We start from the raw sequence: 13,852 nt of genomic DNA, 5'->3' as shown, positions 1-13,852 counted from the left end.
TAGCAGAGAGCTATACCTAGGGGAGCTCATCAGCATTCAACAAAGAAAGGAACTTTGAGTAACCAATCAAATTGACTGATCATGTGAGTCACATAACATACCCTGTCTCCCAACCCCAGCCATTTATGCTGGTCAGTGTTTAGAATGTCTTTCCCCTTCTTTCTTAAGTCATTTAAGATTATAAATTGGGAGTCAGAAGGAATCTTAAAGGCCATAAGTCTCAATGAGGAAACTGAGGAAGTGACTTGGCCAAAGTCATGCAAGTAATATATGATAGAGGGGAGGTTAGAACCTAGGGCTTCTGCCTCTAAATCCACACTATATTATCTCTGAGCCTCAGTTCCTTATCTGGAAAGTGAGAGGTTTGGATTAAATGGCATCCCAGCTCTTCATCTGGGTTCCTAAGACCTTATTACCTGTATGACAAGTCATTTTCTGTCCTCAGTTTCCTCACCTGCAAAATGAGGTTGGACTTGGTGACCTTGGAGGTCTTATCCAGCCCAGAATGGTAGAGGAGAAAGAGCCCTTGGCCTGAAATTTAGCTCCATCTCTGTGTTAGTCACATATCCCTGCGAGATTATTAAATCTTCCCTTTCTGAAGCCTTAGAACAGTGGTTCTCAAAGTATGCTCCAGAGAATGCTGGGAGTTTTTGAAACCCTTTCAGAGAATTCTACAAATTTAAATTTTGTTTCTATTTCTAACGTGGCAAATATCTACAACTATAACTGACATAAACAAAAACTCTTTAGACAGATTCTCAATATTTTTAATAGTGTAACGATAGTGAGAACAAAACTTTGAGAACCACCGCCTTAGAATATTCTCTGTTAAAATAGGGATAATAGTGCCTGTTCTGCCTTTCTAATAGCAAAAGTCAGTCAGTATTTTATCCTGGATATCTCTCTCTCTCTCTCTCTCTCTCTCTTTCTCTCTCTCTCTCTCACTCTCTCTCTCTTTCTCTCTCTTTCTCTCTCTTTCTCTCTCTCTCTCACTCTCTCTCTCTTCTCTCTTCTCTCTCTCTCTTTCTCTCTCTCTCTCACTCTCTCTCTTTCTCTCTCTCTCTCTCCCTCACTCTCTCTCTTTCTCTCTCTCTTTCTCTCTCTCTCTCTGTCTTTCTCTCTCTCTCTTTCTCTCTCTCTCTCTCTCTCTCTCTCTCTCTCTCTCACACACACACACACACACACACACATAAGGCTCCTCACCATCCCTTATGCTCAATCAATTTCAGTTTCAGAAAAATGGAACCTAGAGCTAGAAGGGACCATTTTCATTGGGATAGAAAATAGACCTCTTTTCCTGTGTCTGGTTTTTTTTCAATAAGATAGTTTATGAGCACATAGGCTCAAAGGTTTAGAGAAGGATGAGTCTCCACAGAGGATGTCCATACCCCTTCATTTTACAGATGGGGAAACTGAGACCCTAAAAGATGATGGCTTGTCCAAGCTTACAGGGAGCAAATGACAAAGTCAGGAGTGGAATAGAAGCCCAAAGATGTGGCTTCCTGAAACTGAAATCATATTTACCTATTGACATATATATATATATATATATATATATATATATATATACACAGAGACAAATATATATATAGCACTCCTGGGTCTATATCTCAAAGAGATAAAAAAAAAAAGTAAAAAGGGGCCTATTTGTAAAATATATACCCCCACCTCTCCCCCAGACAGCAAGTAATGCAATATATATTATGTTTCTAAAAATGAAAAGCAGGATGGTTTCAGAAAAACCTAGGAAGACTTAAATGAACTCATGCAAAGTGAAGTGAGCAGAACCAGAATGACATTATACATAGTAACAGCAATATTGTAATGATCAACTGATCATCTAAAGACTTAGTTACTCTGATCCAGACCCTTTCAAAGGTCTCATATTCTCCATCTCCCAAAGAGAAACAGATGGACTCTGAATGCAGATTGATGTAATATTTTTACTCCTTTTATTTTTATTGTTTTCTTTTGTTTGTGTTTTCTTTTCCTAGATGGCTAATATGGAGGTATGTTTTGCATAATGTATTATTCATATTAAATTGCTTGCCTTCTCAAGAAGGAGGGAAAGTAGAAGGGAGAGAGGGAATTTGGAACTATTTTTTAAAAATGATTGTTAAAGCATTTCTACATGTAACTTGGAAATAATGAAATTTACTTTTTTTTTTTTTTTTTGGCCGAGACAATTGGAGGTAAGTGACTTGCCCAGGGTAACATAGCTAGGAAGTGTTAAGTGTCGGAGATCAAATTTGAACTCAAATCCTCCTGACTTCAGGCTGGTGCTCTATCCATTGCACCACATAGCTGCCCTTTTTAATGAAATTTAAAAAAAAATCAGAGGAACCTCAATAATGAATCGATGGCGCTATGCTTTGCCCCCTGCAAAAAAGAAAAAAAAAAAGAACAGATTCACTACAGTGAATTACAATAGGAATAAAACTAGATTCATAATTCCTTTGTCAGTCAGTGAGCTTTAAAAAGAGATCTCCCATGATGCACTAAAAGTCCAAATTGGGGGACATTCAAATTCAAGCCAGGGAACAGAGCAAATAAAAATGTTTCTTTCCCTGAAAAAGCCATGTTTCTATTTCAGCCATTAGAGAAATGAAACATGCAAATTCAAAATTTGTCTAAAGTTTATTTTTAGAGAGGGCCTTGTTTAATCTAAACTAAGAGTGAACTCTGGATTTTTGGTTGCCTGAATGAACATTGCTAAGGACAGAAATGTTTGGTTTTTGTGTTTGTTTATATTAATTGTTCAATAAAGATATTCTAAGTCTTTAAATACAACTGAAGCCAGTTTAGAAGTTTCTCCTCCAGTAATACCAAAAGCAAACATTGAAAAATGGCCAATTTTTAAGGGTAATGTTTAAAGCTAATCTCACTTAATGTAAAGAACTACAGAGCAACTAAGTGGTCTCTTAACTCTTCTCTGAAAAGAAAAATAAAGTAATGTGACAGGGGAAGGAAGAGATGAGGGAGGAAGAAAGGCTATACTTTATTTCAAGAGTTTGCCTTGCCAGATCCCAGTAGCCTTCTCTGAACGATGTGGTTGTTCAGTTGCTGTTCAACAATGTCCGACTCTTCAAGATCTCATTTGGGATTTTCTTAACAAAGATAGTGAAGTGCTTTGCCATTTCCTTCTGCAGCTCATTATACAAACAAGGAAACTGAGGCAAATATGGTCAAATGACTTGCCCAAAGTCACACAGCTAGGAAGATTAATTGGGATTTATAGTGAGTCAGATAAGTTCACTGAAAATAATTATTATTCAGTTTAGTTGATTTATGTTCTAAATAAAGCACTGCTAGTGCTCTACCTTAGTACCCAAGAGTAAAAGTCTCAATTACTGGTTTGTAAATGCAGCATTTACAGAACAGAATTAGCAGGTGGATGGAATGGTTTTTCCATGTAGCTGATTTGGAGATGCGTTCAACTAATAATGTTATTAGACTGGCAGTAAGTCTTGAGTTTATGTTTTAAATCCATGAAAGTGTTTTATATGAATGCTTAAATGCTTTGTTTATAAATTGAGCTAGTAGGGGGCAGAGTAGAAAAATATTAGATCTGGAGACAGGGAGACCTGAGTTCAAATCCAGCCTCAGACACTGCATGACTCTGGGCAAGTCACTTAACTCTGTTTGCCTCAGTTTTCTGATCTGGAGAAAGAAATAGCAAGAACTTTAGCATCTTGGCCCAGGAAATCACAATGGGGCCATCAAGAATCAAATATGAATGAAACTACTGTACAATGAACAGGTTTATAAATGTCTTATAAGATAAACACCAAGGTAGAAAAGCAAATGAAGTATTTGACCTGGAGTTAGGAAGATCTAAATTCAAATCCCACCTTAGACACTTACTAGCTGTATGACCTTGAGTAAGTCACTTAATTATTCCCAGACTCAGTTTACCTATCTGTGAAATGTGATCAAAAAAATTTGTTTACAAGTGCTAGCACACAGTAGGTGCTATATAAATGCTGGTTCCCTTCCCAGTGAGTAAGGACAGCCACTACTTTACAAGAATATTGGGAGAACCAAGTGTTTTGCACATCTTAAATGGTATATAATCATTAGCTACATTTTTTCCTTTGTTATCGTACAAGTTAATTCTATCCAAATGACTAACGGCTATAATGATGTCCTTTTCCTAGTCCTACGGTATCTAATATTTTCAGGACGAATTGAAGTTTGTTATTGTTCAGTCTTGTCTAACTCTTTTTGACCTCGTGGCCCAGAGCATGTCAGATCCTTTTTTCCTCCTCCGTCTCCTGAAGTCTGTCCAAGTTCATGTTCAAATTGAAGCTCATCTTACTGCTAATGGAGACTTGTAAGCAGTCACAAGGGAAGCCGCTGAAAGACTCCGCAACCCCATTACTGCTAATGATCAAAACAGCTGCTACAAGTCCAACTTTCAATGATCCTCAGTTCGTGTTTGCCAGACTGCAAATGAGCTTTGCTTCTATGGGATGGGAGGAAGAAGGATGTGGTGACTGTGTTTGCGACCCACGAACTCCCATCCCAAGAAGGGGCTGTGTCCTTCTAAAGCAAAGAGACCTAGTCTTCTGGGGCTTTGTGTCTAGAATCTCTAGAACAAAAGCCTGTAAATGTAATCCTTATAAATGTTGCTCAGGTTGAGAGCTGGGATGATTGGGAGAATAGGGGTTCCCCTGATAAGTCATAAGGAAGTTCAGGAAAATAAGGGGTTGATAGAGAGGAGTTCTGTTTTGGTAACGTTAAGTTTAAGGTGGCACAGAGTATATTGTACATTCTGGTCATATTGTATTTAAGAGGACACACAGTAGGCACGTGACTTCCATATTGGTTATGTTGTATTTAAGATGACACACAGTAGGCCCTTGATGAAGGCTTAGAAAATGGCTTAAAGTGGCAGGGAGGATATGGGCACAACATGGAAAGAGTTGAATGAAGAAACAAAAGGATGAGGTTGAACAAACATTTATTCTCGGAGGCCTGGGCCAGATGTTCCACAAGGGAGCCGAGACTCTCACTGCTGGATTCTGCGGATAGACTGAATCTGGAAGGTTTGAGCGTGGGACCCCCATTCCCGAAAATGTTTGTAGTCTCCCGAGTGGTGATCACATTCCAGAACATACTGGTAGCCCCGGTAGCCTGGGAACTGGGAGCAAACCCAGCTGGAAAGCAAACAGAAATTGAGGAGGGAGGGGTCTTTCCTTTCGCCCCAAGGAGGCAGAATCGGATGCTCTCCCAGAGATCATGGGCCAGAAATTAGGCCGGGAGGCCCCAGGTTCTGGGTTGAGAACACGCTTCCCTTTTGAATAAGTAATTCCCAAAGAAAAAGGGACATGACAAAGAAACTGGTTAGAGAGTGGGGAAATTGTCAACTATTGCTCCCTTCCTGAGAGAAAAGAACACTGGAATTAGAAGTTTTCATTTTGATTACCCAACACCCTTTCTTCTCTGTGTGACCTCCCATAGTCACTTACCTTATCTGGGCCCTAATTGTCTCATCTATAAAATAAAATAAATATCTTTAAAGACCCTCCCAGTTCTAAGTGCTAAGATCCTTTTGAGTAGATGAAGAGAGGGGTTTGTATGTAAGTTTGTATGTAAGAATTAAATGAGATAATGTATATAAACCACTTGGGAAACCTTAATATATAAATTAATATATAAATTGCAAGCTCCAATAGTATCGGGCTCTTCCCTCTGTCTCCTTTTTCCTCTCCAAATGGCCTCTCTGCCCCCATCCTCCCCCCCTGGAGGAAATCAGGCTCTTAGAGCTACTTACGCCCCACAATGGACTCGGAAGGAGCCCACTTCATTGTTGTCCCAGCCCATGGCTTGCAGGGAGGGGTAGTCATCACTCAGCTCTCCCTTCCTTCCCAGAAAGTTTTCCTGCTCAAAGATGGTCATTCTGGAGTCTCGGTGGTTCTATAGGAAACACAGAACGAAATCCAGAGGCTCTCGGAGTTGGGAAGGGCGCTCATCCAGGGCTCTTTGTACTTCAATGGCAATCCCTACCTTAACTTCTCCAGTAAGGAGGCAGGTGGTCTCTCCTGGGGGAGTCCTAGGAAGGAGGAAGTCCCTCCTTCTCAAGGAAGTCTGTTCCACTGATGGGCCGCTTGAATTATTAGAACGTCATTCCCTATATCTAAGCTGAGTCTGCCTATGAGACCTTAGAATATAAACTGCTTGTGAGAAGTGGTCCTTTTGTATTTATCTTTGTATTTATAGTACTTAGTACAGTGCCTGGCACACAGTAGGTGCTTAATAAATACTTGCTCATTGATCTTTCCACAGCAAGATTTCTCCTTTGCAATCTCTAGTATGGATGTTCCAAGGTATTCTCTTCTTTATATATTTGCCACCACCTGCCCCAATAATTAATTATATTGCATTACTCCTTACACTTAATTTTTTTCCAAATCACAGAATCACTGATTTAGAAAGGACAGGACGGTCTAGTCCAACTTGGGCCTAAAATAGAATAAAGCCTCTTCAACACCCCTGACAAGTAGATACCTAGTCTCTGCTTGGAAACTGCCACCAATAGGGAATTCACTATATTTTGAGAGATTGTAATAGCTTTGTAAACTATGAACATCTGTGAAGTGGTATTTATTAATTATAGTATCAATACTCAAATTATTATCATTATTAGGCTACTCAAGGTTCAGTTCATATCCTCCAACCACATCAAGACTTTCTGGGTAGGGGCAGCTAGGTGGTGCAGTGGTTAGAGCACCAGTTAGCTATGCGACCCTAGGCAAGTCACTTAACCCCAATTGGAAAGAAAGAAAGAAAGAAAGAAAGAAAGAAAGAAAGAAAGAAAGAAAGAAAGAAAGAAAGAAAGAAAGAAAGAAAGAAAGAAAGAAAGAAAGAAAGAAAGAAAGAAAGAAAGAAGGAAGGAAGAAAGAAAGAAAGAAAGAAAGAAAGAAAGAAAGAAAGAAAGAAAGAAAGAAAGAAAGAAAGAAAGAAAGAAAGGAAGGAAGGAAGGAAGGAAGGAAGAAAGAAAGAAAACAGAAGGAAGGAAGGAAGGAAGGAAGGAAGGAAGGAAGGAAGGAAGGAAGGAAGGAAGGAAAGAGGGAAAGAGGAAGAAAGGTTAAAAGGAAAGAAGGGAGGGAACAAGGAAGAAAGGAAGGGAGGGCGAAAGAAAGGAAAGAAAAGAAGGAAGGAAACAAACATGTATTTATTAAATGCCTATGGAAAGACTTTCTTTCTGGCTAACATTAACATCAATATAATATTATGATCTATAATATTAATGTAGTAACATAGTAACATAATAGTAATATAATCTAGAAATAAATATTAGCATATTCTATATATTATATAATATATAATAAAAAGTAATACATTAAAAATAACTTGTATATTACTATCATATAATGTTGTATAATTTAATAAAGTAACAATTGATATCATAATTATATCATTAATCTAACATAGATGAGATTATATATATTTTTGAGTCCCATTTATGAGAGTTCCCAAAATCTTAGTATAGTTGTTGTGTATATACATATAGACACAGACATATAATATACTAATACATACATTTCTGTATGGACATGCTCACCTTTATGTATATGTATATGTTGGTTACATGTATAAATGTGCATGTCTATATACATATCTATTTTGAGTCTCATGTATGACATATATGATGGAGACCCAAAGTCTCAGTGCATATGTATGTACAAGATATATAATATACCCATTTATGTGCACAAATATATGTGTATATGTTGTATATATGTATATATGTATGCACACAGATACAACTGTACTTCTCTAGAATTGGTTTTCCTATGTACTTTATTCTATGCATTTAAAAACACTCTTCTGAGAGGGGGTCCATAGCCTTCAGAGGCCAAGGAGGCCGAGAGCCCCAGCTCCGGATGCTGACTCACCCTCTGACCCCCAATAACCATGGGTACTTTGCGTGAATGGCGGGCTCCCTTGGCTGGGGGCAGACCCATTATTTTCATTCAGAGGAGTGTAAGCTCCTTGAGGGCAGGGCCTCTATTTGTCTTTCTTTATACCCACAGGGCCTTGGTGGATACCAGGCCAATGCAGCATCCCCAAAGCCCGCTCTGGCCCTGAGAGGCCCCTCAGTGGCCACCTAGCCCATCGCTTGCTTGTGGGATTGATTTAAGAGGAGCCACTCACCGCACAGGCCACAGGCCGGAAGGAGGTCAGCCTCTCCACGTGGTAGGCTACGTTGCCACTCCAGGCTTCCCAGCTGGGGTACTCGCCCCGCTCCAGGACGAACTGCTGCCCCTGGAAGCCAGCATGTTCAAAGCCCACCCACCTGCAGATGGGGAGAGGGGGAGGCTGACTGAGAGGAGCTCTCCCTTCTCCCTATGAGCTCCAGCTGGGGTTCCCCCGACTGCAGGTCGGACACTTCCCCTCCCTATTCCCTAGAAGCCTCCTGGTGGTCTCTGGGATCTAATACAAACTGGTCTGACATTCAAAGCCCTGTATACTCCAGCGGCCCCCTCTACTTTTCACTCTTCCTGCATCTTATTCCCCACCTCCTATCCTATGCAAAAAGGAACCATCGAAATAGAATCTCCAGGCAAAGGGAACTTGATTTGGCTCATCCTGCTCTAAACCCCATAGTGTCTTCATTAGCCTGATGTCAAATGTGCTCCCATCCCCAGGGCTCGAGTAACACATGAGAGACCAGGAAAGTGTAAATGGTTCTGGGCTCGAGTCCACGTTCACAAAAAATGCTGTGTATCCAAGCATGGGTGGGGTCGATGGCTGCCTTCTGGCCTGATCTGAGCAGCCTGGGATGGTCCTTTAGCCAAAATCCTCTCATCCCCTCACGCTTATGAAATACTTCCAGATCCCTCGTGACTTTGGATTAAGCCCTATCCCCTCCATGTGGCCTTTTCTAAGCAACACATATAGAGTCAGTCACACTTTAGTGTGAATCAGTTCAAGTTTTCCTCTGTGGCTAAAGGAGAGCAGAGGACTTTGGGAAGGGAGATGGCTTGCGCTTTGCCATGGATTATTAAATATCAATATTTAATATAATAGTAAATGCCTATTATTAAACAGGAAAGCTCAATAAAGTGCTCAGAATTCTACAAGAGGTCCAACATCAGATGCAAAAAGGGAACCCAAAAGGCCATGTTATTGGACGCTTGGATTCCTGGGAGCCTAGTTCCCTGGGAAGAGAGATTTTTTTCCTGTTTGCCCAGAGGATCCTTCCCACCCCACGCAGCAAACTCACGCTCCGCTCTGGACTTTGATGGATCGGACCGTCTCGAAGCCAATCTCCAGAACACTGGGGCACTCAGCTGTGAACTCATGCCGACGGCCCTGGAAGCCCTCCTGGTCCCATACCACGATCTGGGTCAAAGAGGCAGAATGGTGAGGACGATCTGGCATTGCCCGAACTGCCCTCTGCCCCCCCCCCCAACCTCCAGCTAAGAGCACATCTGGCATGGACTTCATGTCCCCCAGCTGGGAAGTGAGGGGCAAATTTCAGACAATTCATGAAGGGACAAAAGCTTTGGTAAAGAATCCCAAGGGCCCAGCGGGCAAAGCCCAACCATTTAAATTTTACAAAGATTGAAAGGGACCCCAAAGGCCTTGTAGTCTACTCTTAGCCCCAAAGAAACTCTGCCACAACAACCCAATGTGGAGCATCTGCTTCCTGTGTAAAGACCTCCAGTGAAGAACTCACTACCTCTCACACTGGGCCAACCCAGATTTTCTCCTACGGCCAAATCTAGATTTTCCTCTGTGTAATTTTCTTCTATTCTGGGCTAGGAGCCAAATATAAATTTCTATTTTGGGGGGGAAGGGAGCAGAAGGGAAAAGAGGAAGGGAATTGGAGTTAAGTGACATGTCCAGGGTCACACAGCTAATAAGTGTCTGAGGTCAGATTTGAACTCCAGGCCTTGTGCTCTATCCACTGCGCCTCCTAGCTGCCCTACCAAATACAAATCTAATCTCTGTTTTATGTGATAGTCCTTGGGATAATTGAAGACAACATATTCAATCTACTCTACTCTTCCAACACACACACACACACACACACACACTAAATATTCCCATTCTTTCAACCAATCCTCATATAGGCTTAAGGCCATTCCTTCACCATTTGGTTTGTGGGAAGATAATGAGATCATCTCTTCAAAGGCAGAAGGGATCTCAGGAGGCATCAAACCCAAGACTCGCATTTTAGCAGAAAAATAAATGGAAGAACAGTGACTTCAGTCCAGAGGCTGTCCAGCCCACCATTTACTCCACCACGATCTCTAGAGTACTGTCCTCTGGAAATTCTCTCAATGTTCTTCCTAAAATGAGGTCCCCAGAGCGACTACAATAGTCCAGATGTGGTCTGGCCAAGATCTAGCATCGGATCTGGCCCACAGTCAGCCCAATGCTGACTCAAAGGATAGAGCACAAAGGAAATATCACCCTTCTAATCCTAAATATTCTACTTCTTAGTAGCTATTAAAGCTGCCATATTATTTATTTTTTCAATCATTTTTCAGTTTATCTGATTTTTCTTTACCTCGTTTTGGGTTTTGTGGGTAAAGATATCATGGTGGTTTGCCATTTCCTTCTCCAGCTTTTACAAATGAGGAAATCGAGGCACACAGGGATAAGTGACTTGTCTGGGATCATACAATTGTTAAGTTTATCTGAGGCTAGATTTGAACTCAAAAAGATGAGTTGGGTCAAGACCCAACAAGGCCCAAAGCTTTAACCACTATCCTATCTAGTTGCCCATAGTCCCAGCTACGTCATATCACTGACTCCATTATGCATGAAGACCACTAAACCTTTTTATTTTTTTTTCAAACTTAACTGTCTGACTCTCTCTCTTCTACCTTGAAATTGGAAAGTTGATTTTTTTGAACCCAAAGGTAAAACTTTGCATTGATCTCCATTCAATTTCATATAACATATTTGGCCCAATGTTTCCAGCCTGCCAAGACTTGTATGAATCATAGTTGATCCCTGTGCTAGTTAGCATTCCTCCTCTGGAATGGAGAGAAGCATTGTGGACCCAGGAGAAAAAGGCCTGGGGGCCAGGAAATCTGAGTCTCAGACACAGCCCTCCTATGAAGCCTTCAGCAAGTCAAAAGCCTATTGTTCTTTCCCCTCTCTCTATCCCTTTTTCTTCTCCTCTCCTTAGAGCTCCTGCTACTTCTGGGGTACTTTTCTGAAGACTATAGGGTCCTGTCCCTGGGGATCTTAAACCAGTGGTTTATAGAACTTATTAAAGGACCTTAGAGATGGCCTAGCTCAACCTCCTCATTTCAAAAATAGAGAAACAGAGGCACAAAAGGGAAGGTGACATTTCCAAGGTCACAGCGAGGGAGCAGCAGAATCTGGGCTCAAATAAGGGTCTCCTTAGTTCAGGTCTTCTGTTTCCATCAAGATGCCTTGATGCAGGTAAAGATGGAGTCTGGGGTAGGGTGAGAAATTTTAAAGGGATAAAGGAGGGCCGCCAGAAGCACTTCATGGTTAGCCCAGTGGTCACTTGTGCCAGTGAGCACAGCTGCCTCCCTTTGGTCCCTCCATCCCCCCAGGTCCTCAGGCCTACCTTCCAATGGCCAGATGATTTGGTGCATTGTTGAGACATGTTGACTTCTCTTCTAGAAGCTGAAAGGAAAGGTAATAGGTGAAGGAGAAGGAGAGAGGGAACCAGAAGGCAAGGAGAGGGGGATTTGTCCAAGGAGAGGAGGATTTGTCCTTGCCCTTTCTCAGGAAACTTCTCAGTCCAAGGTTCCTCTCTCCAAACAAGGAAGAAGGACTCGCAAGGATAAAGAATTCTACACAGTACCTTGGATCATAGAAAATAGAATGTTGGAGCTAAAATAAGTGCTAGAACATTAGACTATAAACAATGTTAGGACTAGGCGGGAAGGGCTCTTAGAAGCAGGAATATTAGAGCTATAAGGAACGTGGGAATACAGAACGTCAGAACTGTGAGGGGCTTTAGAACAGGAGATGTTAGATCTGGGAAGGAACTTAGAACAGGAGATGTCAGAGTTGGGAGGGGCCTTAGAACAGGGGATGTCAGGGCTGGGAGGGCCCTTAGAACAGGAGATGTCAGGGCTAGGAGGGATCTTAGAACAGGGAATGTCATAGCTGGGAGGGATCTTAGAACAGAGAATGTTAGAGCTTTCAGGAACCTTGGAATATAGAATGTCAGAGTTGGGAGGGACCTTGGAACACAGAATATCTGACCAGAAGGATCCTTGGAATAAAATCTAAGCATCACAGACAGGCAGAAAGTCTTTAGAATCACAGACTATTAAATTTCACAGAATCACGAAATGTTAGTGTAGGAAAACATAAAAATCTCAGCATCTTCCAACGGGAAGGAATTTGAAGTTCATTTTGTCCATCCCCCTGCCTTATTAGGTCTCGCTCTCCCTAACCACAGACCCTTCACTTACCAAGCTGGGGCCCCAGGGAAAATACAGGGAGCTGGCCCAGCAGACAAAGCTGTGTCTGGGGTTCTTATAGCCCTTGAACAGAGGGGAGGGAGTGGGAGGGTGGGAAAGTCTGGCTTCTAAAAGTCCTAGTCAGCAGATGTATGGGAATGACCTTGCTGAGGAACAAAGAAGGGGATCAGGAGAAAAAACAGCCCCATACAAATGTGGGCCATCTCAGTCTCTGGCTTGAGCTCAGGGTTTATATGGCCTTCTCTCTCATCCACAGGGAAGCAGCCATCCCTTCTCTTCCCTTTTCCATGAGGGACCAAGAAAACCCAGGGAAAGAGGGATTCCATCCTTGTTCTCCTTATTCTCCCAGCTTTCCCTGTATCCTTAGGAAACAGGATGGTCTGCTTCCTTACCAAGATGGGGCCTAATGTGTGTGGACTGTTACTTATTATCAGGTACCATTAATGTGCTGAAGCTCTTACAGTGAATTTCATGCTTGTTGGAGAGACTCTTCCCTAAGAAGAGCAGGGAGACTCCTCTCCCAAAAGGAGAAATTGTCTTTTTAGCAGCGTGGGTTGTGAGAATCTCTCATAGAATAGCCCTATAATAACGGCTAGCATTTATTTATATATCACCTTAAAGTTTGCGAAGAACTTTACAGATTCCTCATTTGATCCAACACAACATCCTGGGAAGGCAGGGGCCATTATTATTCCATTTTTAGAAATGAGGGACTGAAGAAAAAGAGATTTTCCCAGCATCATAATGGTTAGTAAATTTCTCAGGCTGGATTTGAACTCTAGCTTTTCTGACTCTCAGTCTCTGTCCACATTGGCACCTGGGTACTCTGGATCCTGTGATCCTCACAGGATCCTCACATAATCCTGTGACCATCAGATTTCAGCTGCCAGGTACTGTCAGAACCTGAGATGGGTCACATTCAAGGCTCTTAATGCCTAACGATCACATAAGAGGCAGCGCAACTCAGCAGGAGGAGACCTGGACCCAAATCAGAGGACCCGGGTTTAAATCCCAGCTTGGTCATTGACTCGAACCCCTACTCTCTTCAATCTCAGCCCCTCTCCTGATAGTATGTGAGGACACAGCTGTATCAGACTTAACACTATGTTTTAAAGCAGCAGTTATCAAAACCATTTGGTACTGGCCAAGAAACAGAATAGTCAATCAGGGGAATAGGTTTGCTTCATAAGACACACTATAGTCAATTAACTATAGTAATCTAGTATTTTATAAATTCAAAAACTCCAGTTCCTGGGATAAGAACTCACTATATGGCAAAAATTGCTGGGAAAACTGGAAAATGGTATGGAGGAAATTAGGCATTGAGCAACATCTAATACCCTATACTAAGATAAGATCAAAATGGGTTTAGGAGTTAGACATTAAGGGTGATGCTATGAACAAATTAGGAGAACAAGTGA

At 41.7% G+C, this 13,852-nt stretch overlaps 1 protein-coding gene across 1 annotated transcript; it reads right to left on the bottom strand.

Moving 5' to 3' along the window:
* Nucleotides 1-4,883: 4,883 nt before the first annotated feature.
* On the bottom strand, nucleotides 4,884-9,390 carry CRYBA4 (crystallin beta A4). The gene is made up of 4 exons (XM_031948780.1): nucleotides 9,233-9,390; nucleotides 8,161-8,302; nucleotides 5,777-5,919; nucleotides 4,884-5,159 (listed from the first exon to the last, which is right to left on the bottom strand). Exons 1-4 carry the CDS (start codon nucleotides 9,388-9,390, stop codon nucleotides 5,012-5,014), a joined length of 591 nt encoding a protein of 196 aa, XP_031804640.1. The 3' UTR covers nucleotides 4,884-5,011.
* Nucleotides 9,391-13,852: the final 4,462 nt, after the last annotated feature.

This window comes from Sarcophilus harrisii, chromosome 1 (genome assembly GCF_902635505.1).
Source record: "Sarcophilus harrisii chromosome 1, mSarHar1.11, whole genome shotgun sequence".
Taxonomy (NCBI): Eukaryota; Metazoa; Chordata; class Mammalia; order Dasyuromorphia; family Dasyuridae; genus Sarcophilus; species Sarcophilus harrisii.
This window is presented reverse-complemented; position numbering and strand designations above follow the sequence as displayed.

Bases quoted from the DNA above. Each gene is read 5' to 3' on its own strand.
- CRYBA4 (XM_031948780.1), bottom strand. From the start codon at position 9,390: ATGCCAGATCGTCCTCACCATTCTGCCTCTTTGACCCAGATCGTGGTA. The intron at 5,920-8,160 runs GTGAGTGGCTCC...TGTTTCCTATAG, and splicing joins TCCGGCCTGTGGCCTGTGCG to AACCACCGAGACTCCAGAAT. The intron at 5,160-5,776 runs GTAAGTAGCTCT...TTTGCTTTCCAG, and splicing joins TTCCGAGTCCATTGTGGGGC to CTGGGTTTGCTCCCAGTTCC.